This window comes from Neurospora hispaniola (assembly GCF_033458365.1).
Source record: "Neurospora hispaniola strain FGSC 10403 chromosome Unknown B0T23scaffold_1, whole genome shotgun sequence".
Lineage (NCBI taxonomy): Eukaryota > Fungi > Ascomycota > Sordariomycetes > Sordariales > Sordariaceae > Neurospora > Neurospora hispaniola.
Window position 1 is genome coordinate 6,211,785 of NW_026944406.1, and position 26,555 is coordinate 6,238,339.

At 51.0% G+C, this 26,555-nt stretch overlaps 14 protein-coding genes across 14 annotated transcripts; 8 read left to right on the top strand and 6 right to left on the bottom strand.

The window, feature by feature from the left end:
- Positions 1-231: 231 nt before the first annotated feature.
- B0T23DRAFT_309187 (uncharacterized protein) lies at positions 232-1,104 on the bottom strand (the record flags this gene model as incomplete). Its single annotated transcript, XM_062834504.1, has 1 exon — positions 232-1,104. One exon carries the CDS (start codon positions 1,102-1,104, stop codon positions 232-234), a length of 873 nt encoding a protein of 290 aa, XP_062697978.1.
- Positions 1,105-2,526: 1,422 nt separating this feature from the next.
- B0T23DRAFT_425699 (uncharacterized protein) lies at positions 2,527-2,762 on the top strand (the record flags this gene model as incomplete). The annotated part of the gene is made up of 2 exons (XM_062839926.1): positions 2,527-2,564; positions 2,639-2,762. The coding sequence occupies 2 exons, from the start codon at positions 2,527-2,529 to the stop codon at positions 2,760-2,762; spliced, it is 162 nt and encodes a 53-aa protein (XP_062697979.1).
- A 580-nt stretch (positions 2,763-3,342) lies between these two features.
- Positions 3,343-3,663, top strand: B0T23DRAFT_425700 (uncharacterized protein; the record flags this gene model as incomplete). Its single annotated transcript, XM_062839927.1, has 2 exons — positions 3,343-3,353; positions 3,471-3,663. 2 exons carry the CDS (start codon positions 3,343-3,345, stop codon positions 3,661-3,663), a joined length of 204 nt encoding a protein of 67 aa, XP_062697980.1.
- Positions 3,664-4,676: 1,013 nt separating this feature from the next.
- Positions 4,677-5,079, top strand: B0T23DRAFT_450964 (uncharacterized protein; the record flags this gene model as incomplete). Its single annotated transcript, XM_062841107.1, has 2 exons — positions 4,677-4,690; positions 4,798-5,079. The coding sequence occupies 2 exons, from the start codon at positions 4,677-4,679 to the stop codon at positions 4,967-4,969; spliced, it is 186 nt and encodes a 61-aa protein (XP_062697981.1). The 3' UTR covers positions 4,970-5,079.
- A 588-nt stretch (positions 5,080-5,667) lies between these two features.
- B0T23DRAFT_425702 (uncharacterized protein) lies at positions 5,668-5,930 on the top strand (the record flags this gene model as incomplete). Its single annotated transcript, XM_062839928.1, has 2 exons — positions 5,668-5,687; positions 5,747-5,930. 2 exons carry the CDS (start codon positions 5,668-5,670, stop codon positions 5,928-5,930), a joined length of 204 nt encoding a protein of 67 aa, XP_062697982.1.
- A 1,124-nt stretch (positions 5,931-7,054) lies between these two features.
- On the top strand, positions 7,055-7,249 carry B0T23DRAFT_306136 (uncharacterized protein; the record flags this gene model as incomplete). The annotated part of the gene is made up of 1 exon (XM_062834355.1): positions 7,055-7,249. A coding segment is annotated over one exon (195 nt), but the record flags the coding sequence as incomplete, so codon positions are not given.
- A 214-nt stretch (positions 7,250-7,463) lies between these two features.
- B0T23DRAFT_401784 (uncharacterized protein) lies at positions 7,464-7,824 on the top strand (the record flags this gene model as incomplete). The annotated part of the gene is made up of 3 exons (XM_062838608.1): positions 7,464-7,497; positions 7,555-7,639; positions 7,671-7,824. 3 exons carry the CDS (start codon positions 7,464-7,466, stop codon positions 7,822-7,824), a joined length of 273 nt encoding a protein of 90 aa, XP_062697984.1.
- Positions 7,825-8,536: 712 nt separating this feature from the next.
- On the top strand, positions 8,537-9,328 carry B0T23DRAFT_307611 (uncharacterized protein; the record flags this gene model as incomplete). The annotated part of the gene is made up of 2 exons (XM_062834430.1): positions 8,537-8,830; positions 9,020-9,328. 2 exons carry the CDS (start codon positions 8,537-8,539, stop codon positions 9,326-9,328), a joined length of 603 nt encoding a protein of 200 aa, XP_062697985.1.
- Positions 9,329-11,793: 2,465 nt separating this feature from the next.
- B0T23DRAFT_308926 (uncharacterized protein) lies at positions 11,794-13,197 on the bottom strand (the record flags this gene model as incomplete). The annotated part of the gene is made up of 2 exons (XM_062834492.1): positions 11,794-12,649; positions 12,764-13,197. The coding sequence occupies 2 exons, from the start codon at positions 13,195-13,197 to the stop codon at positions 11,794-11,796; spliced, it is 1,290 nt and encodes a 429-aa protein (XP_062697986.1).
- A 1,670-nt stretch (positions 13,198-14,867) lies between these two features.
- B0T23DRAFT_40822 (uncharacterized protein) lies at positions 14,868-16,884 on the bottom strand. Its single transcript, XM_062839274.1, has 2 exons — positions 16,668-16,884; positions 14,868-16,593 (listed from the first exon to the last, which is right to left on the bottom strand). Exon 2 carries the CDS (start codon positions 16,560-16,562, stop codon positions 14,937-14,939), a length of 1,626 nt encoding a protein of 541 aa, XP_062697987.1. The 5' UTR covers positions 16,563-16,593; positions 16,668-16,884; the 3' UTR covers positions 14,868-14,936.
- Positions 16,885-18,036: 1,152 nt separating this feature from the next.
- B0T23DRAFT_417674 (uncharacterized protein) lies at positions 18,037-19,600 on the bottom strand (the record flags this gene model as incomplete). The annotated part of the gene is made up of 4 exons (XM_062839660.1): positions 18,037-18,656; positions 18,903-19,251; positions 19,300-19,337; positions 19,451-19,600. The coding sequence occupies 4 exons, from the start codon at positions 19,598-19,600 to the stop codon at positions 18,198-18,200; spliced, it is 996 nt and encodes a 331-aa protein (XP_062697988.1). The 3' UTR covers positions 18,037-18,197.
- Positions 19,601-20,078: 478 nt separating this feature from the next.
- B0T23DRAFT_417675 (uncharacterized protein) lies at positions 20,079-22,019 on the bottom strand. Its single transcript, XM_062839661.1, has 2 exons — positions 21,852-22,019; positions 20,079-21,770 (listed from the first exon to the last, which is right to left on the bottom strand). The coding sequence occupies exon 2, from the start codon at positions 21,664-21,666 to the stop codon at positions 20,227-20,229; it is 1,440 nt and encodes a 479-aa protein (XP_062697989.1). The 5' UTR covers positions 21,667-21,770; positions 21,852-22,019; the 3' UTR covers positions 20,079-20,226.
- Positions 22,020-24,315: 2,296 nt separating this feature from the next.
- On the bottom strand, positions 24,316-26,084 carry B0T23DRAFT_40844 (uncharacterized protein). The gene has a single exon (XM_062839298.1). The coding sequence runs from the start codon at positions 25,949-25,951 to the stop codon at positions 24,488-24,490; it is 1,464 nt and encodes a 487-aa protein (XP_062697990.1). The 5' UTR covers positions 25,952-26,084; the 3' UTR covers positions 24,316-24,487.
- B0T23DRAFT_308414 (uncharacterized protein) lies at positions 26,012-26,272 on the top strand (the record flags this gene model as incomplete). Its single annotated transcript, XM_062834469.1, has 1 exon — positions 26,012-26,272. One exon carries the CDS (start codon positions 26,012-26,014, stop codon positions 26,270-26,272), a length of 261 nt encoding a protein of 86 aa, XP_062697991.1.
- Between the last annotated feature and the right edge of the window lie 283 nt (positions 26,273-26,555).

A 26,555-nucleotide genomic window follows, 5' to 3' on the forward strand; every position in this document is an offset into this window, starting at 1 on the left:
GGAAAAGTGCCCTGGTACCTGTCCGTCCGTTGGAGCGCCAGATCCAACCACGCAGCAGTGAGCACCCAAGTTTCGTGTCATTTTGCGTCTGGCACGCCATTGTCTGGGTAAATTTGACAGGTAGACCGAGATCCCCTAGACACCTGTCATACGAGCCTCTGCCGATCATTGAACAAATCGGCGCCGTCCATGTTGTCCTTGTGATCAGCTCCTCCGTATAACCGCCTACCGCTACTTCTCCAGAGGGTCCATCCTCTGAGCCGCTGCTGGCCGATTCTGTTCCTCGCGAATGCGGGCATCACAGACACCAGGGAATACGCAGTTGCATCCAATCTCATCTCCCCGCCTGACGGTTCTCATGGTGATGGAGTACCTCCCCTGTCTGTGTACCATTTCGCCATTGATGATGTCAGTCTTGCGAGACTTGATGCCATGCGTGTAGCCATAGCGCGCGGGGCCGGTCATGAGCAGAAGCGAGCGAGGAGGAAGCACAAGCTCCCATGACGGGTTTTCTGGTGACGGCTCTTCCGGTTTACTTTTCACCGTCATCGTCGTCTGGCTGTCGGGAGCAGTCGCCGCGGATTCTGGGTTGGTACCAGATGCACCCTCCATCTTGCTTTCTAATACTGACGACTGGAGAGATCTTCTAGGCAATCTCATCTTGCGGGCGTCATTTGCATCCGACATTCTGAACACCATGGGAACAGCACTTCCGTACGACAAGCTATACAGCGCTTCGCCGAACATGGAGTGCGTGTCCACGTGCGGCGGGATGCCGGCGCCAGGAGGGTAGTACTGTGCCGTGAACTGGTCGGGAAGGTAGTCTTGGACGGGCAGACGAGGGAGAAAGTCGGTGATGTACGAAGGCACCGGCGTGAAGCTTGTCTCGGAGGCGCCAAAGGTGGTGTAGTCGAAGTGGTAGCCAAAGTGCTGGCTGATGCGTCTCTTGCCGTCCAGGCGATGGTCGACGGCGTGGAAGGCGGCGATCATGGCGGCCTCCTCATCCTCCGTGATGAAGTCGTGGATGAGCAGCAGCCCAATGTCGTCCCATCTTTGGATCTTGGGATTCTCGGGATCCGTGACGGGAGTGGGCGCCGAAGGCATGGTACGTGGTGTCGTGTAATGAGGCACGTATTCCCGCCGCGGTTTGATGAAGCGTCGTCGTTGATGGAGCAGAATTTTGGCGGCGCTCCAAGCCAAACGCCCGCTGAAAATTTTGGCGCAACGGTTTAGCGGCAGTGAGCACCTAAACGCGTAGGTTTGCGACTGGATGGCCCGTGCACCTGCGTCAATCGCCAGCAGGGTCAGGGGGGCCATCTTGGGAGATGTCGGTCAAGGTCGCTTGAATCTGAAGGAGATGGGTGGACTACCAAACAATGTAAGAGCACGGTGATGAGGTAGGTGTACAACTCGTTGCAATGGTTGTGATGATTGAAAGAAGAAAGAAAATATTCGAGCGTGGGCACACGAGCGCATCGAACCGTCATGTCCGGCAACACCAGCGTTGCATCGCACCATCACAGCTGCAGATTGGCAGGAAAATGTGTGAATTGGAGGATCCCGATTTTGTCCAAAACAGAGAAAAATACTACAGGTAGACAGAATGAACAAAGACAACCATAGAGTTCAGGGTTGTAGAGGGGATTTTACTTGGAAAACATCCATCCATGACATGATGAATGGGGTCAGCATTCGTTGTTCTGAGGACGGGAGGTATCAATTGCGCACTTGATCAAAAACCAGCAGTTTCCCCTCTGGACGTGCGTCGCTCATCACAAGCCTTTGGGATGCAAGTCCGGGTCCACATATTGCACGGCCAGGAAGACGCTCCTTCCATATCGCGATTTTGTTCATTTCCCTAACCTTTTGTTCCTTCCAGCTTCAAGAAAGTGGACAACAAGGTCCTCAACCCTGGAAACATCGCGGCTTCCGAAAATGGAACTCTTCAGCTCCCCAAGCGATCCGGTCACAACACCACCTACGTTAGGTTCCACGAGGGGCGGAGGGCATCTGGGTGAATGATGCAGGCAACGCAAGTGCTGACGAAGGACTTCATCAACCTATCTACCAAGACTGCGAAACTTCAATAGCACAGCAACGATGGACAACCTGGCATACGAAGTGACGAGATCAGCTAGAGGTACCTAGCAGTGCCAGCTAACTGTCCAGATCGGACGAACCTGAAATGCAAGAACGTGAATAATAGTGACTCCCAACACACAATAGCAACCCAACACTCCAGAATGGCGACAAAAGAAACGCACGAGGTTCTCAGGCCACACATCCGAGTCACTCCCTGGTGAAGTGCTCGCACCTTCCTCCAAAATGCCAATATAAAATTCATACCGATCTGGTCACCGTCAAGGCAAGAACTTTCTTCTCAGAACCCACAACCGGCAAACCCCCGCAGTCCTCTGTCGATAACCCAGTCGAGAATCGACCAAACACGCGTCTTCCAAATCACAGGCAAGAGCAACAATCACAGGGAAAAAAAGGAAACAAAACATCAAAACCTCAATGACCAACATGTCCAACGCTCTGACCCAGCATGATCCCATCATGCAGTACGTCACTTACTTCTTGCCTAGACCTTCCTTTCTCTTTCAGATCGATACTGACCTTGTCATGCATCACCCAGGTCTTACAAAAAGAGACGCCTAGCCGAGGAAGCGGAGAGGCAGAGGGAGAAGAGAAGGCAGGAGCGGGAGAAGCAGAAGAAAGCGAAAGAGCTGGAGAAGGAAGCTGCTAAGGCGAGCAAGTAATCTCGTCTTGGTGAGGATGCACCTTCCTGTTTCTACTCCTTCTGTGGGGATGATGAGCAGAAAGTGAGGGGGACGTGATGATCAAGCAATCTAGTTTGCGATGTCTCCAGGGTGGCATCAAGCAGAGGAAGGAGGGAAGTGAGGGATGGCAACAGGACGAGAACGTTGGGGCGACGAGAGGTAGAGGTACTGGAGGTTGGTTCCAGACCTGGCCAACTGAACCCGACATGGCAAGATGAAGTCCATCATCACAGTTTGTATGCCACAAGAACGAAGTCTCGATTTCTAGTGCACAGATTGACCATAAACAAACGTGATTCATATGTGATAGGTCAAGTGTCCAAGATGGCCAACCTCTGTGTTTCCTGACCCGAATCCTTGAAGCTCGATGGAGAATATCACAACTATAAGACTTCCTTCCTCTCCACATCTATGACCAGTGCCAAAGTTCTCATCATCACCATCAAAGCAAACTAATAAAACCTCCAAAACCTCCAAACCTTCTCGCAAGACAAAATACCAACACCCACCTCACATCCCTACAACCTACCAAGCCAACCAACCCACTTCACCCACCAAAATGCCCATCCGGTACGTACCCACACCCCACACCCACTTGGTCACAACCTCCTCCTCTTCCTCTCTTTTTCCCTCTACTATCGAATCCCCCACCCCAAGACTAACCCCCCTTTCTTGTCCAAAATCCAGGAGACCAGGCTCCCCAAACGCCACCGAAGGCGGCCGCCCAGACGGACGGAACGAGAGGACGACTGAGGAAGCGGCCAAGAGAGCAAAGGAGGAAAGAGACCAAAAGAAGAATGGTTACACGCTCGAGGCGATAGAGAAGAAGGAGGAGAAGAAAAAAGACGAGAAGAAGGAGGAAATGGATTCCAAGAAGTAGAAGTACCTCTAAGGATTCAGTGATGGTTCTTTAGTTGTAGTGGATGTTGGTGCAGCGGAGGGAAAGGGGGTGGTAGAGTTGGGGGATGTTGTGGGATTTATGCCAGTGGGGGGATAATGGGATTAGTGTGGCGATGAGGCAGGTCAAGGAAGGGAAGTAAGGGGTAGAGAATCCTTAGTTAGGGCGCGTTGATTGATTTGTGGAAATGTGACTTTATTGCGTTGCCTTGGTCATATCGCTGTTTACCTTGCCTTGGTAAACGAAAGAATACTCTCATTGCTACCTCTATTGAATGTCATGGAACATGGATCTTGTCAGTTACACGGTGGTGGGACCAAGGAGACGATTGATCCTTGTATCGTAACCCACCTTCATGTAGCGAAGGAAACATATGCCAGATCCATGGGAGAGGTAGGTAACTCTGACGAAGTGGAAACGAGGACTTGCGAGCAAACAAGGGAAGGAAAGCCCCCTTACTCGACTTGCCTTGGCAAGTGCTTCATTGCTTGCTTTGGTATCACTTACCCTGTGTGCTATTCAGGCTGCAATTCGGACGGCACTGATTGTGAGTTGCAAGACCACGAGGGGAGTCGAGTATGACAGTTTGACAAGCAACAGATTGTAGGAAAACGGACTGAAAGGTCTAGAATTAGGGATTGCTCGGGGAATACTGCTTAGGTATGATGGACAAGAGACAAACGAGCCCCTTGTTTGCGTGAATGACCGATCGTGGTGATGCATGCTCCCGGACCCTGACATCCCAACCGGATGAAGTATGGCAAATACCTAAGGTAACTTCGCACACGCCCGCACACAGTTCCGTGAAGCAGAGCAGTTTGCCCCAAGGCAAAAGGTATAAAGATCATGGCCATGCACTAGTTAGTTGCTTCCTTTTTTTCACTTCTTTCATCATCCACAAAGCCTCAAACAGAAAAGCAAGAATCACTGAACAAGCTTCACCAAAAGCATCTCAAGACCAACAACAAAGATCCAAAGACGAAACAGCAAAAAAAATGTCTGACAACAAGTACGTCCCGAACTACCTGCCCCCCTTCCATCATCTACTCACTGTTTCTTGCTCTTTGCCTTGTTCGCTCTGTACGTAGACCGCAGACTAATGGCTTTGTTTACCAGCGACGCTGCTAAGAAGGAAGAGGAGAAGAGGAAGAAGCAAGAGGAAACTGCTAAGAAACTGATCGCGGAGGAGGAGAAGAGACAGGAGGCGATCAGGAAGGCCTGTGCACATATGCAAGCGAAAATCGACAAGGAGAAGGCGGAGGAGGCTGCTAAGAAGCAGAGCAAGTAGACTTGTTGTGATGCTTGGATCAGCGTGGCCAGCCACTGCAGCCAGCCTTGGATGTTGAACATGACGGGGGTTTGATAAAGTCTGGTGATGATCCCGTGGGAATCGGTGGGATATATGACTAAGGATTGAGAAGAAGACCTTCTGGATGAGACAGGAAAGGGAAAAAGATGTTTGCTACTTACGATAAATGATAGTTGGCTCACACCAACTAGAAAGTGATCAAGACCCAAATTGATGCATTGGCGTTCGTTGACTTGCCCAAGGAACCTGTTTGCGGCTTCTAAAGCTAGGTAGCCTCTCGCAATGAACCCGTAGTTGCTCTCTTGTTCTTTGGTATGCTGTCCTCATTGTATCTGTAGGCCAATCAGCAAAACTGTGCTACATGGCGATGTCGTGGATCGCTCTAGAAATATCGATGGCGTATGCCCCTCGCTTGCACTTGTGGAAATAAGATGAAGTAAAGACCATGACGCATGCTGCTCCAACACCTCAAAGGTCCAACACTGTGAAGCAAGACAAACGGCCTTTTTGAAGGAAACGTCCAATATCCCGATCCTGTCGAACTGAGGGCAGACGTATAAAGATCCTTGTCCTGCTGCGTGTCAGTGTCTTTCTTCTGCTACCATCACCAAAGTATCCATCACAGTGAAACGCATACCTTCTTTTCGAGCTCACAGACACTGATCAGAGCCGCAAACATGGTGTACTCAGACAACAGGTACGTCTGCTATCTCTTGAACACGAGCACCCTAAGGAACTAACCTCTGCTCTCCTCAGTGACGATTCCCAAGCCAAAATGCAAAAGGCTCTAGCAGACGAGCAAAAGAAGGCGAAAGAGGAAGAAGAGAGAAAGAAAAAGGAAGTGGAGGAGGAAGAGAAGAAGAGAATGGAGGAAGAGAAGGCGAGGCAGGCACGGGTCCAAAATACGTATACTTTTACCGTTCTGGTGAAAAAGGCGTGATGTCCCCGCGTGGGGGTTCGAACGACTGAGACGGGGATGCCGGGATGAGCGGGATGGAGGTGGTATCGGAGGTGAGCCCAACGAGTAGGTAGGTAGCGTTGCAGTCAAATGCAAGTGGAAGGTCGGCTAGGGCTGAGCTGACTGCTTGCTGAGTGAGCTTGGCGATGGAACATGGGTTGTTTGGCGGAATGGCAGAGATAGGTTTGTAGAAAGGGGAATGATGCCGGGAGGGAACGGAACTATTGATGATGGTGAGTGATTCTGTCCAGGTTGTAAGCGCTGTGCAGTGGCGTGTTCTGGTTCGCTACCATCCGAGATGTGAAATGGCCCTGCTATTAGTTCCATGATTTATTGCTTCAAAAGATTCTTTTTTGAGAACCCTCCTGTATTCGTGATTTCCTGCATCGTATCACGCGACCTGGAGCGACCGTGGAAGCTGCGACGGGCGCTGTTCCCCTCAATACAAGGCAAGCCGTGTGCCGGCAGCCTGTCCCATCGGGATCGAGGATCTTGTTATGCCAATTGTCGAGTTCCTCCCCATTTTGATCAATTTGAAGAAGCCGAAAATAAGGACCTGGTTAACGTCCTGTTCAGTCGTGGTGTTCCACGACGAAGGCAATCCCTGCAGGAATGCAAGCCATGCCGCGCCCTTGGGACAACCACCTGAAGGTACCTAGTGTACGCTTTCCTCGAGCGCCATTATCCGTCAAAACACGGCTCAAAAGTGCTGGGAGTTCGCTTGCACGACGTTGTACCAAGCCGATGCAGCTGTGAGTAAGCAATCAAGGACACTCGCTCGATTGCTCCATGTCGGAACTAGGCGAGCAGTTCAAATTGGCAGGTAGATTGATTTCAGGTTGATCATTAGCAAATAGCATCTTTCAATCATTATACACAATGTTTTGTCTTGCTCCAACAAACTGCGGTTGGCGGTTGGGCCCGTACCAGCCTTGACGGCGGCCGAATTACCTCTACCGTCAAGGGGACGGGATGTACCGACACGAACCTGGAAATCACCAACAAAAGTTACTTACATAGGTACCTACCTCTACGCCTCTTTTTCCTCCTGTAAGATGAAATGGCGTTACACTATTGGCGTTAAATTACTTACATAGCCCCATAAGCCACAGCGATTACCTCCACTGGAACTTGGGTTCCTCCAGGGTTGTGACAGGGCATACAGATGCCTGGACGTGGGGGCCGCCGCCGCCGCCCTCGGACAGCCCGACGTCATGGCCATTACCACCTCCATTGAAACCAATATGCCAAGCCATCACCAACAACCAAAAACCATCACCAACATGGAAGTTGCAGATTGATTGAAAGTATCGTTCAACAACGTTCACGACCATGCCCCTCCGAGTCCTACCACTTTGGAGCATTGTCGGAGTCAATTGAGCTATGCAATCGCAATTGCGAACTTCGAAGCGCGGTACATAACAAGATTCACACATCCCTCCGAGACCCTGACAGGAGGATCCGAGGCCGGTGTGGTGCGTCACATCACCGATGTAACTCTGCAGCCCTACGACAATGACCTTCCAGAACGAGACACAGTGTTACCATTGTTCGTGGGGGGAACGAAGCCTAACCTCCACATACGCAGAGTCCTAGACCAGAACAGCCTTCTTTGCATCTTTCTCCCGCTGGGATCCTTCCCAAGTAGGCAACTGTGGACATGGCTTACGGGCGGCGTACCGTTTCCATCGGTGGATTGGGAGCAGGGAGGACTAAGACTAGCATCGCGCGCACCGGCGTTGGCGTGGCTTCCACTTCTCACTACGAGAAAACCCGGAGTGGACACTGGCCCCCCGATGTGCCTCCTCCCGGCATTTTGGAAGTGAGGCTCCAGAAAAGCTTTGACGAACGACAACAACTCGCGCCGCTCGGTTGAGACCGAGGTGGGGCCGCGATACTGGTGAGCCTAGGAGGCGTAGTCCCTCGATAGACTTCACCGTGCCGCGCTAACTTTATTTTGCCACAGTCATGGGCACGATGAGCCCCCATTCTGCGCGTCAATGAGGGTCCTAGTGCCAATTTTTCCCAATGGTGATGACCTCAGCACCTGGCCTCTCCATTGGTGGTCTTTCCGACGGCACGGTGGTTTGGCAAGCGAATTGGTCGAGACTCGAATCGAGAGTGATGTACGTTCCGGACGGACTTGCGACTACATACCGTCGGGCTTAGCGAGAACAATGGACCCCAAGATTCAAGGCGTCAACATCTGGGAGAGGGATGTGATGTAATACACATTCGGTGTGTACATCACAGTGACAGTGCCCTCAGGCAGCGATTTGGGGGCTCTTCCCCATCAATCATCAGTCATGCTGCCTGGTTCTTACTGAGCGCAACTGCGATGAGGACTGAGGCTTGGACAATGTTGGACATCACACCGAGGGCACGTCTGGGATGGTGATAGGAGATGGACGAAGAGATATAAGAGTCGATGCTGCTGGTCTTTGGAAGAGGTTCTCGATATCTTCAGCAGACATTTCAAGCTACACAAAGACCACAGCAACAGGAACAAAAAGTCAACACCTACCTCAGTCTTTAAGCCCTTCGTCTCTCTTCACGATCAACAACAATATCAGCAAACACTCATCACAATGAAGAACATCATCCTCCTCACCGTCTCCCTTCTCGCGGCCTCCACCGCCGCACTACCTACCCCTTCCCCTTCCACCTCCAACTCTCTTTCTTCTTCCGACCCCGACTGCGGCCGAAGCGGGTACAACTGCGGAGACCCCGAGCCTTCTGACACTGCTGTCTTCATCACCGGCAGCGGCCGGAGCGGATACAACAAGGCCCGAGACCAACAGGCCGACACTGACAGTGGCCGAAGCGGTTATAACAAGCGCACTCCTTCAGGACGGAGCGGCTACAATAGGGTTCAGGAAGATGTTGAGATATCCGTTACTGCTGATACCGACAGTGGTCGGAGTGGCTATAACAAGCGTACCCCCAGTGGCCGAAGCGGATATAACGACATCGGCGAAGAGAACGGCACCGTTTCCGTGGCCAGTGGTCGGACTGGCTATAACAAGCGCACTCCTTCAGGACGGAGCGGATACAATGACATCGGCGAAGAGGACGACACCCACAAGGCTCGCCGCCGCGACCAACAGGCCGATCCCGACAGTGGCCGGAGCGGATACAACAAACGTGTTCCTTCAGGCCGGAGTGGCTACAACGGCGAAGAGAACGGCACCGTTTCCGTCACCAGCGGAAGAAGCGGGTACAACAAGCGCACCCCCAGTGGACGCAGCGGATACAACGATGTCGGCGAAGATGATGGCGCTGTTTCTGCCACCAGCGGACGTAGCGGCTACAACAAGCGCACTCCAGGCTCTGGAAGGAGCGGGTATAACGAGGTGGAGGATGGTGTTGAGAGCAACTAATTGCCTTGTTGAGTGGACGGACGTTACAGGCGGCTTTTTGTCTTTTGGTTATTGGATTTTGAGGAGTTCAGTGACTGGTGTTAGAGTGTTTGTCTGATGGTTCAAGGCTGGTATCAAGGAGTTTGTATGGTGGTGGTTGTGTGCTTCTTGGACAGTGGTCTTTTTGGGGGGTTAGAACCTTAGAGACGCCAGGCGGGGGCTGTACATATGCGAGATGTGGGGTTTGGCGGGTTGGCGATTGATTGGTGTGGTTTGGTGTTTTCCTTCTGCTTGCTACTTACTTATACTAAATCCTGGTAGAAATCTGTACATGTCACCTCACTACTTTGATTTGTTTGAAGCATCCTTGAACGTATCATATGGACGGCAATAGTCCAAACTGTGATCTATCTTCCTACCTACTGTTGTGAGGCGCCTTTCGCCCATCGTGCGATGTCGGGGCTATAGCGGCTTCAGGGGCTTCAGCCGGCGCTTTCTACCTGGAGAACCATGCTCGTCCCCACCATCCAGTGGTCTCTCGTCGTATTAGTGTTAACAAACATTAAGGACACTCATCGAAATCTGGTCATTGTCCCAATAGTTGTTGTCAGAAAATTGGGTTCAGTAACAGTGCATGTTTCTTCTACATGCCCCGCGTTGTGCACTTGGATGCTCTTGCCTTGGAAGTTTCTTTTTGAGTCTTGCATGTGCCTTGCCCTTATTACCAATTTCTTACCTGCGGAGCCCACTTTGGGCAAAGGAAACCACGACTGCCCTGACACCTAGTGGCAGGCTCAACTGGCAGAGTGGGGGCGAGGGGCGTTGAAGTGCTCGATGAGAACCTCCCTCGCGCCTCCAATTTCTCCACACAACACCAATATAATAACCAACGTCCCACGTATCACAAAGTCATGAAAATGCCATCTATCTTTTTCTCTTTTTTTGTTTCTCTTTCGAATTCTCACTTGGTGGCCTCTCCCTTTTAAATCTGATGCACCATCCATGTTCCACAGTGTGTCCTACCTGACGGCCCGGCGGTACCTGCATGCGGCACCAGCTCGCTCGAAAACCGGGCAGAGAAAGTTCGGACTCTCGCAGCCCCGCCGGAGTGAGGCGAGACGATGATGTGACATCTATATTCTTCTACCGATTGTTAGCCGCCCTTCAATTGTTCACGGGTGTTTAGCCCTCAGCCCTGTTTGTATGTTCAATGGCGCAAAGGGAGTTGAATGTAGCAGGTAGTTGGTGCTTGCAGGTTGCCACCTTGGCACCATGCGCGAGGTTCTTTATTTGAGTTATTGCTAACGGATTCATACCTCTAGGTGTTGCAGACTGCAAGGACATGTGGGTGATCTACCCCCGGTTGGCTGGCGGTGAGAAGAAGACTCGATATTGTCCCTGCGGAAAGATCCGAGTTCCGGACCCCGGAGTCGAAATCGGTGTCATGCCTTCGGCTTTTCGGACGTATCGCCGGTGTGTGAAGCCGGCTCGCCATCGGGAAAGACAATCCGGTTTTGAGCAGCATGATAATATTCATCTTGCAGTTTTCCAGGTCGAGTGCTTCCCTCGTACCTACCCTCTTGCCTTCCAGAGAACATCTCGGGTGAACAAGTGTTATCTTGGCCATCCTCGTAATGATCACAAGAGAGAGACTACACTAAGTCTGTACTATGGTGTTGTTTTCCGTCCCGCGGTGGCGTCAGCTTGTGAATGTCTCAAAGGTCTCACTTTCACAAAAAATGTTAGAAAAATCACAGTCAATTTACATTCATTGACATATTACCAGAATTATACTTGAAGCTATTTTTCTATTTGCCCATTATCTCTATTGTCATTACTTGTGAAGTACGCCTTCGTGTAATATAAACCGTTAGTTAGCCTAATTAACTAACTAACTAATACTTTTACTTCAACTACGAGCCAAGTGCAGCATCCTAAAACGCAGATTGTAATATAAATAGGTAGGTAGAGGTATAGTACTAGTCTCCTATCCCTCTTGGGCACGGGCCACAAGACCGACGCGTCAGGCTTGTGGCCCGTGCACCTAACTACCAACGAAGCTAGAGCCCAAAGGTCAAGAGGTCTTATAATAAACATTGTTGCGTCCTAGCTAACGGCAACTCCATTTCCCCCCCCTGCGGCACACAATGTAATACCCTGTTGAGTAAACCCTCTTTTGTGGCTTAGACTTAAGCTACCTGTGTTGAACCATACTGCAAGGAAGCGATCACGATGTGCAACGTGGTGGTGGTGAAAGTCTTGATTGATTGAGAAAGAGAGAAAGAAGAAGGAGGGTAAGATCCGACTTATATACAGGGTAGCCATATGTATGGATCGTATCCACTAATGCCAAGAGAATGTCAAGAACTGGTGATGGCTTCAACAATCTGTTTATTGTCTCAGACTCTCGGTGAATCTCACTCGATAAATGCTCTGCCTACATTATCCTTAAACATCACCGACCGCTTTGCCTACAAGGCCAGGTACTACAGCCGGAGTTCGATGACCCTCCACGTCACCGACGTTATTCCTCCGGTGCTGCCGCGCCGTAACGGATTCATAACCATGACATTGATCTTCCTCCACTGAGGAGGAAGTCCAGTCCGCATGAACCGGGTAACCTCCCAATCCTCTGCATGCGGAGGGAGACCGAACTCTCTGCCGCTCAGAGCATTGAGTGGCACCTGGAGGTCATGAAGTTTCGTCATGTCGACCAGACAGTCGAGCGTTTCAGAACGCCCAAAGCGCGCCTGGGGGACGGCGGTGAAATGGTGGTACCAGTCCAGTACCAAGACCTCGAGGGTGCTACGGTATGCGCGAAGGATGGAATTCCAAGTCACCCTCTGCGGCTGAGTCGAGTTAAACCGCTTATAGGTCACAAGCTTGTCAAAGCCGTGCAGCATGCGAAGTTCGCGCAGCTTGTTGTTTGTGCCGAGCCATTTCGAGAAAATATTGAGGTCGAACAAGTGGTACGGGAGCGTCGACTCCGTCTCGTTGCCCACGAGCGTTAGGCGCTCGATGGAGGGTGGGCAACCAACTCGGTAGCCCGGCACGTATCGCTTGAAGTTTGTTAGCGATAGAAGCGCGCCGAAGTCAAGGGTGAGAGATTTCAGGCTCGAGTGGCGATCCTCAAGTAGGCTGACGTAAATGGGAGGGTCGCGGACTGGCTGGCTCGCTGGCTCCGGTTGTTCAATATGGCGCTGGGGTGTTCCAAAGCTGATGCGAGCGGTTGTTAGTCCTGGGCATAGTTGGATGGTCGCTGTCATGAGCTGGTCTTCAAGTGTGTGAAGATTAATCTCGGTGGAATAAATCACGGGAAGTGAGAATGTAAAGTTGTTCCGGCTCAAGCGATGAATAGTCTCCTGAAATAGTGGTACAGTACGACGGAAAAAGTTCTCTTCGGGGAGCTGTTGAAGGGTGGTACTGGATAAGAGTGGCTGTATATAATACAGAAACTCGCCAAGGACCAGAGGCTGGGGCTTGGTGAATCGCATCGGCAATGGGCGAGCATGGTCCTCAATTTTGACTACCAAGAAGCGCACGTAGCGCCTATTCTCAGGATGAAGCAGCAAGTCGCGCAACAGGCGCACAAGCTCGCTGGTGCTCTTGACTACGACGACCTTGTATAAGGCGCGCCGAGCGGGATCGAGAAAAGTCTTGGAAACCAGGGACAAGGTTCGAAGGTCGCTGTACGACGGCTGCCAGATATAGGATGTTACCGAATCCAGGTATGAGTTGGTGATGACTTCGGTAAAGCTGTCTTCCTGTTCAGAGGGCGATACACCTGCGACATCGCCGCAGAATTGGGCGATTATCTCTAGTACTTCCTGGGGAAGCTGCTCAAGTGGGGCCATTCCCGCGGGAAATCGCTGGTGCTGAATCGTCGACATTGATGAAGAGATTGATGATGATGGTTGTGGTTTTGTAGTGTTGACCCGTTAAGGCTGGTCTAGAGAAGACGGATTAGTATCGACAAGATGTCTCACAAGAAGCAAGGAGGAACCTACCTCGAGGCGTGTTCCACGAATTGAAATAGACCGGAATGGTGCAGAGGTCTTGGCTGAGTGACAAGATGTTGAATCCGCGTGCCGAGCTTGAAATTGTCGCGAAGGTACTGTGTCAGTGTGTCCTTGCTCGTTGGCAAGCGCATGTACGATAACGCCCACGAGATGGTATTAGAGACAGACGGATTTGTGGCGAGTGAAGTTGACCACAGTCGCCGATTCGTCGAGTCGAGAAAAGCGGCTGTCTGCGACAGATGGTGTAATGTCGCAAACGGTTTCTCGCTCAAAATTTTGGCCAGAAGACGAAGTGGTGATGTTGGATTCAATGCCGCCGTTGTCGACTTCGGTGATTCGCGTCGTTGCGGGGAGTCGTGGTTGTCGTTACGTCCCCTTGAGGAAATCCAAGGTGGGCGGATAAATGTGTTGAGAGGAAAAAGTTGGCAGGAGGGGCAGCCAGCGGCAGGACAATCAAATAAAAACCCGTCGCCCACGCGGGCAGTGAAGTGCACCAGACCCGAACCTTTTTGGTCGGTGAATGGGTTCGGCCGGGGAAGGTGCGGGAGCAAGTTACTGTGAAGTGTGAACGGGCCCACTTCCGGGCAGCTCTTGCCGCCGTACATGTCTAGTTCGCGGCCGGCAACTACTTATCTCAGGTTCAATCATTCACGGGAAGAAACCGAGGACCGTCGGGCAGTGTCGCCCGGGCGTCCATGGTGATTTTGGTCAACACTGCCGTTGCCAAGAGGCATGGCTGTCATGGTAGAAAGAAGTAGCTACTTTTACTGCTGATCGCGATTCTAGATCAGATAACGCTGTCCACGTCTACCCCACACATCTGTATCCTTTCTCTTTTCGTGGTATTCCTTTTCCTAGTGTCTCTCTTGATAGCGACATGTCTAACAGAAAGCCGGCAAGGCCTATGGTTGATCCCCGGGTCGATCGAAGCAGCACCTGGATCATGGCTTCGGCGGGGCAATGTCGTTTCTTGGGGTGAACAGCAACAAGATGACCATCGAGGGAGAAAACAAAGCCAGATTCGAATCCCCCGAGGCATGTTCTTGGGGGATGAGAATAGCGGTGGTCTTTGAGACGGCGACCTCGAATAGGTACGTAACAAAAGGTGTAGTAAATACTGTAGTTGATAGAAGAGAGAAGGTGGGGGGGAGACAAGGACTGCAGGGAACAGGACAACATCTGGTCATATATGTACCTAGGCGGGGGCAGCAATGTTTGCACCGTATCTACTTGGTATGAAGAAATCCAAGATACAGTAATCACCTCAACATGTTGACGCAAGTGGTTCAAACTTGGGGTGTTTATTTGCTTTCATACTTGTCCTGATCTGTGCCTTCAACCAGCGAATGCTACTTCTACCGGGGTATAGCTCCGCAGTTTTCACCCTCTTGGCTGTCTTTCCATTCTGAGGCAAGTGTGACTCCGATGACTTTCAACTGTGCTTCTTTCACTAGTCCACTTCGACAAACCTAGGGGGCCAGGGCCCATGAACCAGCCGAATCCTCAAACTGTCTGTCAATACCACCGTCAGATCCCAACGCACAAAAGATTTGTAAAGATGTCATGTTCAGTCTCCGTGACTGCTTCCTCCGTAGCAAGGTTCTATGCGGCTAGATAGGAACTCCAATGGTTCTCCACGCGTAATCTTTATCCTCTTCCATACTTGGTTCAACAACCACAACCTCCAATTTCCTCAAAGAAGGGGGAAATTCAGTTTGAATGAGGCCAAGGATATTATGCTCGTCACCAGGTTGTAGTATCCGGATGCCCCTTAAGCGATTATACCTTGACGGAGGGTTGTCCGACTCGTTGTTTTCCTCCCCATCGCTCTCTTGCCCCTCGTCCTCATGTTCTTCATCCACCTGAAAAAGATCATCTATGTCCATTGCCGAGCCGTCGGGCTGCACGGCAAGTTCCAAGTCCTCCCAGTCAACATCAGCTGGCTCATGCTTTGGCGTATCGTCCCTGAGATAGTGTAGTGGTACCTTGAGGTACGCCAATTTCTTGCATTGTAGTGTGGAAAGAACCCCGCTGGGTCCGAACCGAACTCCATCGTGATACGTACCTTCATGGTAGCGATTCCCGTCCATGATGAGAACCTCCAACGTGTCTTTGAACATTGTAATTATTGTGTTCCAGTTCTGCTTCTTAGCCCCAGGCCACGGATGGCAATCAGCTCCTTGAAGCATTCGCAGTTCCCGCAACTTTTTGTTCGTGCTGAGCCATTCGTAAAAGTCGTCGAGGGGAGTCCCAAAAATGTAGCTGTTTTTGCCCACAATTTTCAGATACTCAACGGTGGGAGGACATCCGCTAGGGTATTCGGGAACCTTTTCACGGAGTCCTAGCAGGGACCAATAGAGTGCACCAAGATCCAGTGTTAAGGACTTGAGCCTAAAGCAATCCTGCCCCAGAAGACCGTTCGGCAGACACAAAAAGGCTTCTGGTGCCAATGGAAGCGATCCCCAATGAATGAAGGTGTTACGATGAAATAGTCGGGCTCCCCTGATTTGAGGGCAAAGTTCCAAGATGGCTCTTAGAGTTTGGTCTCCCAGAATTGGGTAAAATGATCTCAAGTCATCTGTATCTGGGATTTTCGTTTCAGCAGTGTACCCGCTGAAAGATTTGGGGTCTCTTGGGATATAGAGTTGCAACAGGCGTCCGAAGAACTCGACGTTTTGCAATTGGTCCAAGACAGGTGTGCGTAAGAGCGGGCCGAGGGTCCGTACCAATGCCGAGATAGGATCGAGGATGTCGGGAGGATTTTGACAGTCGTAGTTATTTTCGCGAAGCAGCGGAGACGTCACAAGCCACTGCACATACTTTCGATTTGCCGGGTATTCCAGCAAACTCCGGAGTAGGCGGAGCATGCCTATTGAGCTGCGTGTCTTGCTAACCCTGAAGAGGGCCCGTTGTGCGGGTGCCGTGAACGCTCTAGACGCCAGTGATGACGATCGAAGATAGTCGTAAGGTGTGGGCTCTGTACGACAGGGGACTTCCAGATGCGTGTCTCGAGGTACGTAGGGATACGGTGTTTCATCGTCGGGAAAGTCAACCCGGTCGCGCCCTGAGACGTAAGCAATGTCGCCGACAAATTCGAAGATCCTCTCCCAGAGCTCAATGGGAAGCTTGTCGATCGACGTCGTTCCTGGAAGACATGGTGGGCGGATATCGTTGAAGGTGCTGTAACCCCCTTGCGTGATGTTCTTGAGGGAGTTGTCGCTCTTTCGCTGTGACATGATTTCGCTCGCAGTCGATGAAGTGGTGCTACTGTTGGCATCATGTGTTAGTATGATTCTGGAATCATTGCGCGACAAGGGGAAGTTGATGGCAAGGATACACACATGTTGGCAAGATGCTAGAGAGCCGTCTTTGGGACTATTGCCAGGCTGGAGAGGGGCGGGCGTAGAAGCGAATGTCGAGGTGGGTGCAAGGTATAGGTCTGGCTGGAATTGTCTGGGCGGCGAACGCAAAAGGTTTCGGTTAACGGAGGAGGGCGGCCTGAAGTTCAAATACTGCGGGGTGTGCTGACTCACTGAGAAGATAAGTGACTGGAATGTGACAAGTTCTTGGATAACAAACGGAGGAAAATGGAATACTTGACTGGCCAGCATACTGGATTCTTGAGTGGGTAGGCAGGATCACAAGCCTGTTAGTGAAGGCGCTCAAGGCGGCCGGCAAAACGAGGTGGAACTCGGAAAGTGCATTCTCCAGCAGTGCATCCTGATGAATGTTAGTAGGTATTCAAGGAAAAGGCAAGAGCATTACACTGGAGTGTATCACGATACCTTACCGCGTTGAAAGATTCATGTGAATCCTTCGCAGTCCCACTCCCGAGTGTCCTTATTTGGCCGTGACTCCCAGCAAGCAAACAGTACATAATGCTCTTTGAGTCAACCAACTGCTCAAACACTTCATTGTCGAGAAGCAAACGCCCGTGTCATCAAACGTGGACACCTGCGGTATGCTAAGAGGGGCAACAGATCCTATTCGCACGTCAACATCATTGCATCTGGGGATGTGCCATCGGCTGGAAGGCCTCAAGGCTCTCAAACTCACGCTGCTAGTGGCTAGCCGGGACCTCACAGTCTGCCGGTGAATGGATGAATATAATGAGCAGTGCAAAGCGAACGACCGTATAACGCCATGCCTGGGAGGAAGACAAGAGCTTGAGTGGTTGGCTTAAGTAGAACAAGTATGGCGGTAGGATTTTTGTGATATGAGAAGAAATGAATGAGGTGAGTGGTTGAGGCGTTGATGCGACTGCGTTGACTCCTTTCGGCATCTCACCCAGGACAACAGCCTGAAGAAGGAACCGACCCCCGGCTGGAAATAACGGCGCGAAGGCTGAAATGGTTCCTTGAACACCTGGCAGGAACAACTAGTCAGCCTGCCTTTTACTTGCGGCTGGCCGTGGTAGTGTGGTAGGTAGGCAAGCGCAACGGCCTAACTGCAGAAGAACTGTGGAACAGAACTTGCGTATCATGTCTCTGATGGTACTCTCATTGAACTGCTCGCTGAAAAAAAAAAAAAAAAAAAGAAGGAAGATGGAGACACATGTGTCAATTATTGACCGGAGAGACCGAAACAGAAGGAAACAAAGTGACGATACCTGAGGTAGTCCTCAAGATCCTAGAAGCCGATCTCCTATCAGACATATCGTTCCTCCCATCCTAGAGGAACCAAACCAACTGATCGCTTATTCAAAGCCGTGTTGAACCATACGGAAGGGAGTGAATACGGGGGACGACATTGTGGTAGTAAAAGTCTTAATTAGTTGAAGAGAAAGAAAGAAGGAGTGAGAAGGAGGATGGAATCCGACTTATATACAGGGTAGCCATGTGTGGATCGTATCCACTAATGCCAAGTGAATACTAAGAATTGGTGATGGCTTCAATGAGCCGAACCTTGGAGGTCTTGATAGGTGCAATAAAATTCTGAGTTACTCCACCTAAGCCCTCGAAAGACCCAGACGATTCGAACACCACAATATCCGCCTTCTTCAACCCCTTCGGGAATTTGGTCCGGACGAGGTCCAAAACCTTCTGTCCTTTTTTTGGCACGCGAAGTGTGTGGCCGTCTCGCCGCAGCATGTACAATGGCACCTTGAGGTAGGCCAACTTCTCGAAATCTTCCAAAGAGAGCATCCGCGTGGGGCCAAAACGGTCTTTTGAATCTCCAAACCTCGAATGGTACCCGTCGAATACAAGAAGTTCCAAAGTGTCCTTGAAGAGATGGAGGATGGTGTTCCACGTTGGTATGCTCTCGAATGTGGTAATCTCTTCATCTGGGCATTCCACGCGATCGTCGAATCCATTGATGACCCGAAGCTCCTTCAGTGATGTGTTGCTGCGAATCCACGAGTGAATGAAACTGAGGTTTATTGGCTGGCCTGAACGATTGCCGAACAGCCATGGCCCCAGGAGTGTAAGCCTTTCGATGTTTGGAGGACATCCTCCTGGATATCTTGGCCTGGCCGCTATAGAGTCAACCCGAACCAGAAGAGCATTATAGTCGAGCGTAAGAGATTTGAGTTATGGGAAAGTATTGGAAGGGCCGTCATCTAAGCTGGCAGGTACCTTTGTCCTTGCCAAAGCGTGTACTTTAAAATCGTATATGCCGCAGCATATATGAAAACCGCTTAGAAATGGGCAGAGCTGAATGATCGCTCTCAAGACATAGTCTGCAAATTTGAGCAGAAGCATTGTGGAGAACCCTGTCGCAGTGTAGTTCCAAGGACGATTGTCGCGAAACTCTTCAAATGAAAGACCGCTTTCAAATCCGCGGAAGTAGCTTGCGTCGTAAAGTTCATCGATCGTTCTTGTTAGGACAAGGGGACGCAGTTCCTGCTTGAACTGCGCCAGAGCTTCCTCAGCAACATTGTGCTCAGAGCCCTCGCGTGTAACGAAGAGAGATCGAATATGCCGCCTGTTCTTGGGGTAAAGAAGCAGGCTTTTCAGCAATCTCATAACACACCTGGGACCGCCGACTACCGCAATCCTGAACAAAACGCGCTATGCTGAGTCCGTAGTGTAAAAGTTTTCGAAGCCAGCGCTAATGACCGTAGATCCTTGTAAATTGACGAGTACCTAGGCCCAATAGGTGTCGAATCTATGGAGCAAAATACCGAGAAGGGGGAGTCATCCTTGTCGAGCAGAAAGAAGTTATCGAGTTCGCGCGGATCGGGCTGGAAGTCGGAGGGGGCGTCGGCAATGTTGCCGATGAACTCGCATATCCGCGCCCGTACCTCGACTGGGAGATGTTTCAGGCGAGCCATGGTGGGAAACGAAATGCGCTGAATCGTAATTGCCGTCGTCGGATCAACCGTACGTGATGCGATTGCGACTCGGTATGTAACTGGTCGAGGTTGCTGTTGTAATCTTTGACGTCTAGTACTTTCAAGTTGTTGCGGTTGAAAACTGGTCGAGGTTGAGGTAGAAAGTTAACCTTCCCCGCACGAAAAAACTGGCGTGTACACTACTATAGTGTAGTAAGTGGGAAATGGACAGTCGTACCCCTGCCCAGAAATTTTGGGGCGCCCAGCTGATGACACCTGCCCTTGTATGCAAGTGCCGTTCTTTGGCTGCAGAGTTTCGCCTTTCCAATGTGGTGACATCGTCGCCCAAAACAAAAGAAAGAAGGAATGGAAATGATACCTACTAATTATTGATCCACACCTTGCTGAGGCATGAAGAGGACAGTGAAAATGTTCAAATGAGCGGGCAGAAAAAGGAAGTGGGATTTGCGATCAGATTACTGTAAGCGTCCTCTCTTTGTCCCAAGTAGTATCAACAGCCAACTGCATAATCCAGAGTCGTCTACGTGAGTTATGATCCATCGCATTTGAAAGCTGCCTGCTACTTTGTGCCATCCGTCTTTACCCTTCCTACGCCCTTCCTTCACTCATACTATTTGTCCAGTTGTGTGGCCGTCCTTGCCCAGATCGATCCTCAGCGCCTTGACCTTTGTGACTCTATTATCCTCCACTTGCTGAACCATCATAACTTCAGCCCTCTCGAGTGACTTCGGAAACTTTACATCTGCTTCCACAAACTGGCGAACATCTTGGCCTTCGTTAGGCATGCTCAAAAACTCAAGTGGCTCCATACCGTCCGGGCATCTTCTGAGATAGTGTATCGGAACACTCAAGTATCTGAGCTTTTCCATCTCCGGCAAGCATGATAGCATAAGGCTTGGACCAAACAGCCGCTGTTGCTGGAGTACCCGGGGGCCAAGGATGTTATTGGGACGCAAGTGGAGCAGCGTCCCAGCACCATCCAACACAAGCTGCTCCAGGGTAGCTTTCAACTTGAGAAGAAGGTTATTCCAGTTATGGACTGGTGAGAGAGCAATAGTACCTGTACAAATCCCGTACCATACTCGGAGTGTTTTCAGCCTGGTAAGGGCGCTTAGCCAACCGCAGACATGGCGCATACGCAGCGTGTTGTTGCGGAATTCGTGGGTTGTTGAGCCAACAATAGTGAGATGTTCAATGTTCGGTGGAAATCCATCATTGGCCATCATCATGAACCCATGAAAAGCTTCCAGAGCACGAATGTCAATTGTTAGAGTGTTAAGGAAAGGGTCGCTTTCGAGCGCTTTTGTCCACGAGGAACATGTACGAAGAGGCCAGAATGTACATGGATCTTCTTGTTGCCTCCAAGACCCATTACTGCAGTGTAAATGAAACGCTCTTAGCGACTGGCATAGCTGAAGAATGCTATGCAAAACCTCAGTGACTAGTTGGCAAACCTTCCGGCTTTCAAGCTCGTATGATGCTACGCGGTCCGATGACAAGACCACAGGAAGGCCGCGTGGGTATAACCGGTACCTGAGTCTGTAAAAGTAACGGTGGTTCCAAAGGTCGTAAGTATTATGCCGGCCAAAGAGAGCAAGGTCGCCGAGTATGTCGACGAAAGCAGCCCAGCGGGACGTTTCTATCACAGAACGTCGCTTCTCTGCGTCAGGATTACGAACTGAAACGGCCAAGAGACACCGTATGTAGAATCTGACTTGGGGAGATTCTAGCAGAGTTCGGAAGAGCTTGAAGTATGCCGTGGGGTCCCCAACGATGACCACGGCAAAGAGGGCGCGCTGCGCTGGGTCACGGAAGTCTTTCGAAACGAGGGAAAGCGCACGCAGATCGTCGTAAACTGGCTGAAAACTCAGCTGGGGCTTGTCGCCTGCTTTCTGTAACGGCTGCCACTTATACGTGTGTCCGTTGAAGAAGCTGTGGCCATAGGGGTCGATGCGGTAGTTGCGTTGGTCGTACAGGTCGAAGTCGCTCAGCTCACGAGCGATCTGCGCCTTCAGCTCGAAGGGAAGGCGCTGGATGCGCGCCATCCTCGGGAAAAGTGAAGTATTTATCGAGGCTACTCTTTCGAGGGAGGTAAGTGGATCTTTCCACACTTTCACGTCGTGGAACAAACGGTCGGGGCCAGAGGGACCTGTGGATTGAGCTGGTCAGTTTGTCTTCAGATTGGGTGCCGTCACTCAGGCAGTGGATGGTGGGAGGGCGAGAATGATACCTTCTGATTCTTAGGGGAGGAAGCCGGCTGTCCTTGCGTGGTTATCTACCACCTGCGCAGCGGAAAATCGCAGCGCCTGATCGTGGTGGCCTTTGGATTTGGAGAACTGGAAGGGGTTGTCGCAAGGGAAATGCTAGAAGATCGGATTCGCGACGGCGCGGGGCTTCTGTCAAGCTTAGGCTGCATCTGTTTTGGTACGGTTGCAGTACAGAGGAGGTTGTCGTATAGCTTCAAACCGCAAAGCTCGGACCACTTTGGAAATACACCGTATAACCATCCACCCCGCCCCATACTATATTACTAGGCTCTCTATATTCTCTAGAATTTTCAAGGCATTTACAGTGTATTGGTTGCTTACGTACGGCATATACGGCGCTTTAGGGCTAGTACGTATTTTGGTGGTTTTGTACGGTTCAATTGAAGTGTACGGTTTTTTTTCGCTACCTATATATAACTCTAACCCGGCTGACGCTAACCTGAGGGGGCCGCAAACAGTATTTCTACAAGTATATAGCAACCGACCAAATGATTACTATTTTACACGGTGATCGTACAGAAATGGTCGTGTAAGGCGAATTATACGGTAACCGTACTAAAACATATGCAGCCTTAGCGGTACTTGCTCGTGGGAAAGTGGGTGTGGGTGAACAAGGCAGTGTAGTTGTAAAGGTGAGGAAGCGTTAAAAATAGTACCTAGGAAGGAGACGAGGTAATTGAACTGTAGCAGTTTTCTGGCGGCAGGGAAGGAGAAGTTGCATGCCCTGGTAACAGTGGAAGCATTAGATGGAAGCCACGAAGCAGAAGAATTGCTGGAATATAACGGCAGGCACACAGGTTCGTTCAGTCCGCGGTAAACACGGCGGTAACATTCACTTGGACACCACGCTATTCCATCCCATCGTGCCCGGGCTCAGATTTGCACCAGATGTAGGAGTGTCCGGATCCATACTTTGAAATAGAAAGTGGAAGCGAATCTCGTTTAGCACCGAACGACACTGTATCTCGACAAGACTTTGGTTCGAAAGATTCCGTCCAAGGAAGGAAACCCTACGGCAACACTTCATGAAAGCCCACCTTGCCTTCGTGGGACATGAAAAGTAGGAGTGTATAGGACGTCACAGTTTCCTTGAAGCCGAAGTAATGCAACCACCCCAGTTCTCTGCACCGCACCTTCCTCATTCCCAACCCCCACTTTATTCTCTCTTGTTGAACCATGTACGGAAGGGAGTGATCACAGTGAACGACATTGTGGTAGTAAAAGTCTTACTTGATGGAGAGAAGAAGAGAAAGAGTGAGAATGAGGATGAAATCCGACTTATAGATAGGTTAGGTAGCCATATGTGGATCGTATCCACTGACCACTAGTGCCAAGAGAATGCCAAGAACTGGTGATGGCTTCAACATCTCTCTCATTACCACGGTCCTGATCCCCCTCATCACCTTATCGAGCGGGATGTCTCAATCCCCTTACCTTTCTACCTAGGTATCCCCACCAATTCCGTTTTCTTTACACCGCCTATCAAGTTGCTCCGTCATCAAGAAGGACATGCCAAGGAAAGACGTATGACCCTTGACCTCCCGTTCTTCAAGCGAGTATTCACACTTCAGGAAAATGGTATTCTCCAAATCCAAGAAGTCCATCCGAATGACTCAGTGGCGTAGTCCAACCTGTTTTAAACGTGGAGGCTTACAGGCCATTGTTCTCAACAAGCCATTGTTCTCAACAAGCCATTGCCTCAGCACGTACAAGCTTGTTGAGAGGCCGGGTCAAATCTTGCTGTAGGAGTGTTCAATAAGAGAGAGGTAGGTAATGTTGGAGGGCAGACGGTGCTCACTTCGGTGGGTGAATTTGAATCGTCCAATGCAAAGAAAGAAAATCTCGGAAGCAGAAGAGGTTTCGGGTAAGAGATCTCGGTATGGAGGGATTTGGGGCAGGCTGAAAAGGTCGAAGTCTCGGAGCAGAGGGCAGAGTCGAATGTTGGCACCGAGGGTTTTGGACATAAACTGGAGGAAGAGCCGACTTGATTTGATCTGGTGTAAACCTCGATGCTTGTCGTATCACCGGCTAGGTCTCCAAGACAGCGCTGCTAGTTTTAGCACCAAGAGCGTAGAAGTAATGTTGTATACTAGGATGCCGGAAAGTGGGACAAGGCCGAGACACACTCCGTGCCAAGACCGAGATTACACATGCGGATGTGGTCGAGATTCGGAGGGAAGTCGCAACCCAGCGGCCCACAGAAGAAACGGTATCCAGGACGATATTATGTTGATCGAAAATGGTGTATCAGGATGAGTATAAGGAAAAGATAAAGATGATTTGAAAAAAAAAAAAATTGCCAAGGCTGTCAATACACCTAGTCATCTAAGTGTATTTGAGCCGTGCCTAATATGCGAAAGATAATAACCTTCTATATGCCTTATAGGTCTCTAAATGCAGATCCAAAACAAAATGCCACCCTAGCCTCTCGATACGGGTTGTGCCAGGCCACCTCTATCGTATGACCGTTCTGTTCTCTGTGTCCGAAGAAACAACCCCGAAATATAACAGAAGACGCCAAAAGAACAATAAGGAAAAAGAAGAAAGAGGGAAGGAAAGGAAGAAAGGAAAAACCCAACGAGCAATCCACCAAACCCATCTACACCTCATCCTTATCACTCTCACTATCCTCCACGTCCTCCTCCCCACCACCACCGGCGGCAACCACCCTCCTCCTCCTCGCCTCCTCCTCTTCCATCTCCTTCCACGTCGACCAACTCAATAGTCCAAACGCCATCATGATAAACACCCCACCCAGCATCGACGCCCCGCTCAGCGGCTTGCCCGTCATGAACCAATCCGACATGGCCACGATGAAAATCGTCAACAGGCTCGCCACGGAGCTGAACACGGGACTCGTCAGAGAAATCAGCACCAGAAAGCTGCCCGCAAAGCTCATGTTCATGACAATACTCCAAAACAACAACCAGGCCGCCCTGCCCGTGGGGACTTCAAACGGTTCGATGCCCGTCCAGTGCAAGATGGGGATAGGAATCCACAGCACGAAAATGGTGAACACCCCGATCATACTTCCAAAGGTGTTCGCGAACGTGACGCTTCGGAAAGCTGAGGTGCCTTCAGGCGGACATGCGAAGCGTTTGTAGAGGACTTCGTAGAGGCCGTAGAGGACGGATCCGACGCCGATGATGATGTTGCCTAGGAAGCGGGTGCCGCCATTAATCTCGCCTGCGCCCGAATCGGGATTACCGTCGCCGTAAGCAACGATCAAAACACCGAGAATCGCAATGGCAACCGCGACGATCTTGCCCATGTGCAATCTTTCCTTAAGCAGCGGGATACTAAATGCGTACGCGAAAAAGGCACTGCAGTTGTAAATGGCCGTCAAGTCCGACGGGGTCGTCATGCTTACGGCCAAGTACCAGCTCAGTCCAGCAACGGTAAGTGCGCAAGTGACGCCTGCTGTGGTGTAGACTAGGTACCGCCATGGTGAGTTTGCTTGTTGTTGGTGGCCTCCTCCTCTCGATCTCCCTCTTCTTCTCCTCGGGGTTTGTACATCCAGCTTTTGGTGTTCCACCATGGATCCGACCACGCGAACTTCCCACAAGACTTGCCGCCAAAAGGGCCGCCAGGGAATTTCCCGCTTCAGTAACCGCAGGACAGCTAGTTGTAGGGGAAACAGGAAAACCCAGGAGCCGTGGGTTAGGTAGAGCATGCAGTAGGCCTTGTCCCATCCTAGATCGTGTTGGACAATGGAAGCGAGCTCCGTTTGCACGGTGAATGTCACCAGCGAGACGAGGAGGAAGAAGGCCGCTAGACGGTAGCGCAGAGTGGTGTCGAGGTGAAGGGCTTGCGCTGCGAGGGGGACGGGCGTGATGGAGCGGAGGGAGGTGGAGGTTGTACGGCGGGGGTTGGAGGGTCGACCGGAAGAGGAGAAAGGGGAGGGGTCGGCGGCTGAGGGGTCGAAGTTGGACTCGGAGTCGTAGAGAACGGGATGGTAGGGGGAGGGGGTACGCCGGCGGCCGCGGTCATCGTTGGAGTTGGCGTGCGGAAGAGAGGAGGAGGGGTCGAGAAGGGGGTGGGAGGAGTGCGTGTCGGGCGCCATGGTTGGGTGACGGTTGGGACGTTATTGTCGAGGGGCGATGGCGCATTGGAGGGTGTTGTGATGGGATTCGAGGTCGAGATCGGGTACTGGTTCCGAGTGGTGGTTCGCGATGTGTTCGTGGAGATGGCGACGGGAGAGGGTATGGAGTATTCTAATAACGAAGCGACGAGCAAAAGGGACGGCGAAAGCAGCGAGAGCGCGTCAGTGAGAAAGAGCAGATGGCCTTCGAGATGCTATTTAAATAAAAGCGACAGTAAATATACAAATCATCCGAAGAAAGGAGCCAAGGAGAAAAATAGGACAGCTGACTGTCCGAAATGACGGATGGTTTCGGTTGTACAGATCGATGGAGATGAAATCAGGGTTCGGGGAGATGGAAGTGGAAGGGAGAGAAGACGAAATGCGGGAAACGACGGCGGCATGTGCGCCTCCTTGCCAACTGAAACGTGGGGGATCTAGCCAACTCGCCAATGAGATGCGTCGATCTGAGATCTTGTGGGGAGCCAGTTCCTGCACAGGGCTGAAACGATCCACGCACGGGACTGCAGTGGGGGGCTATAGCGCGGTTACAGCGGACCAACGGGTTTTACAGCGGGTACCTCGC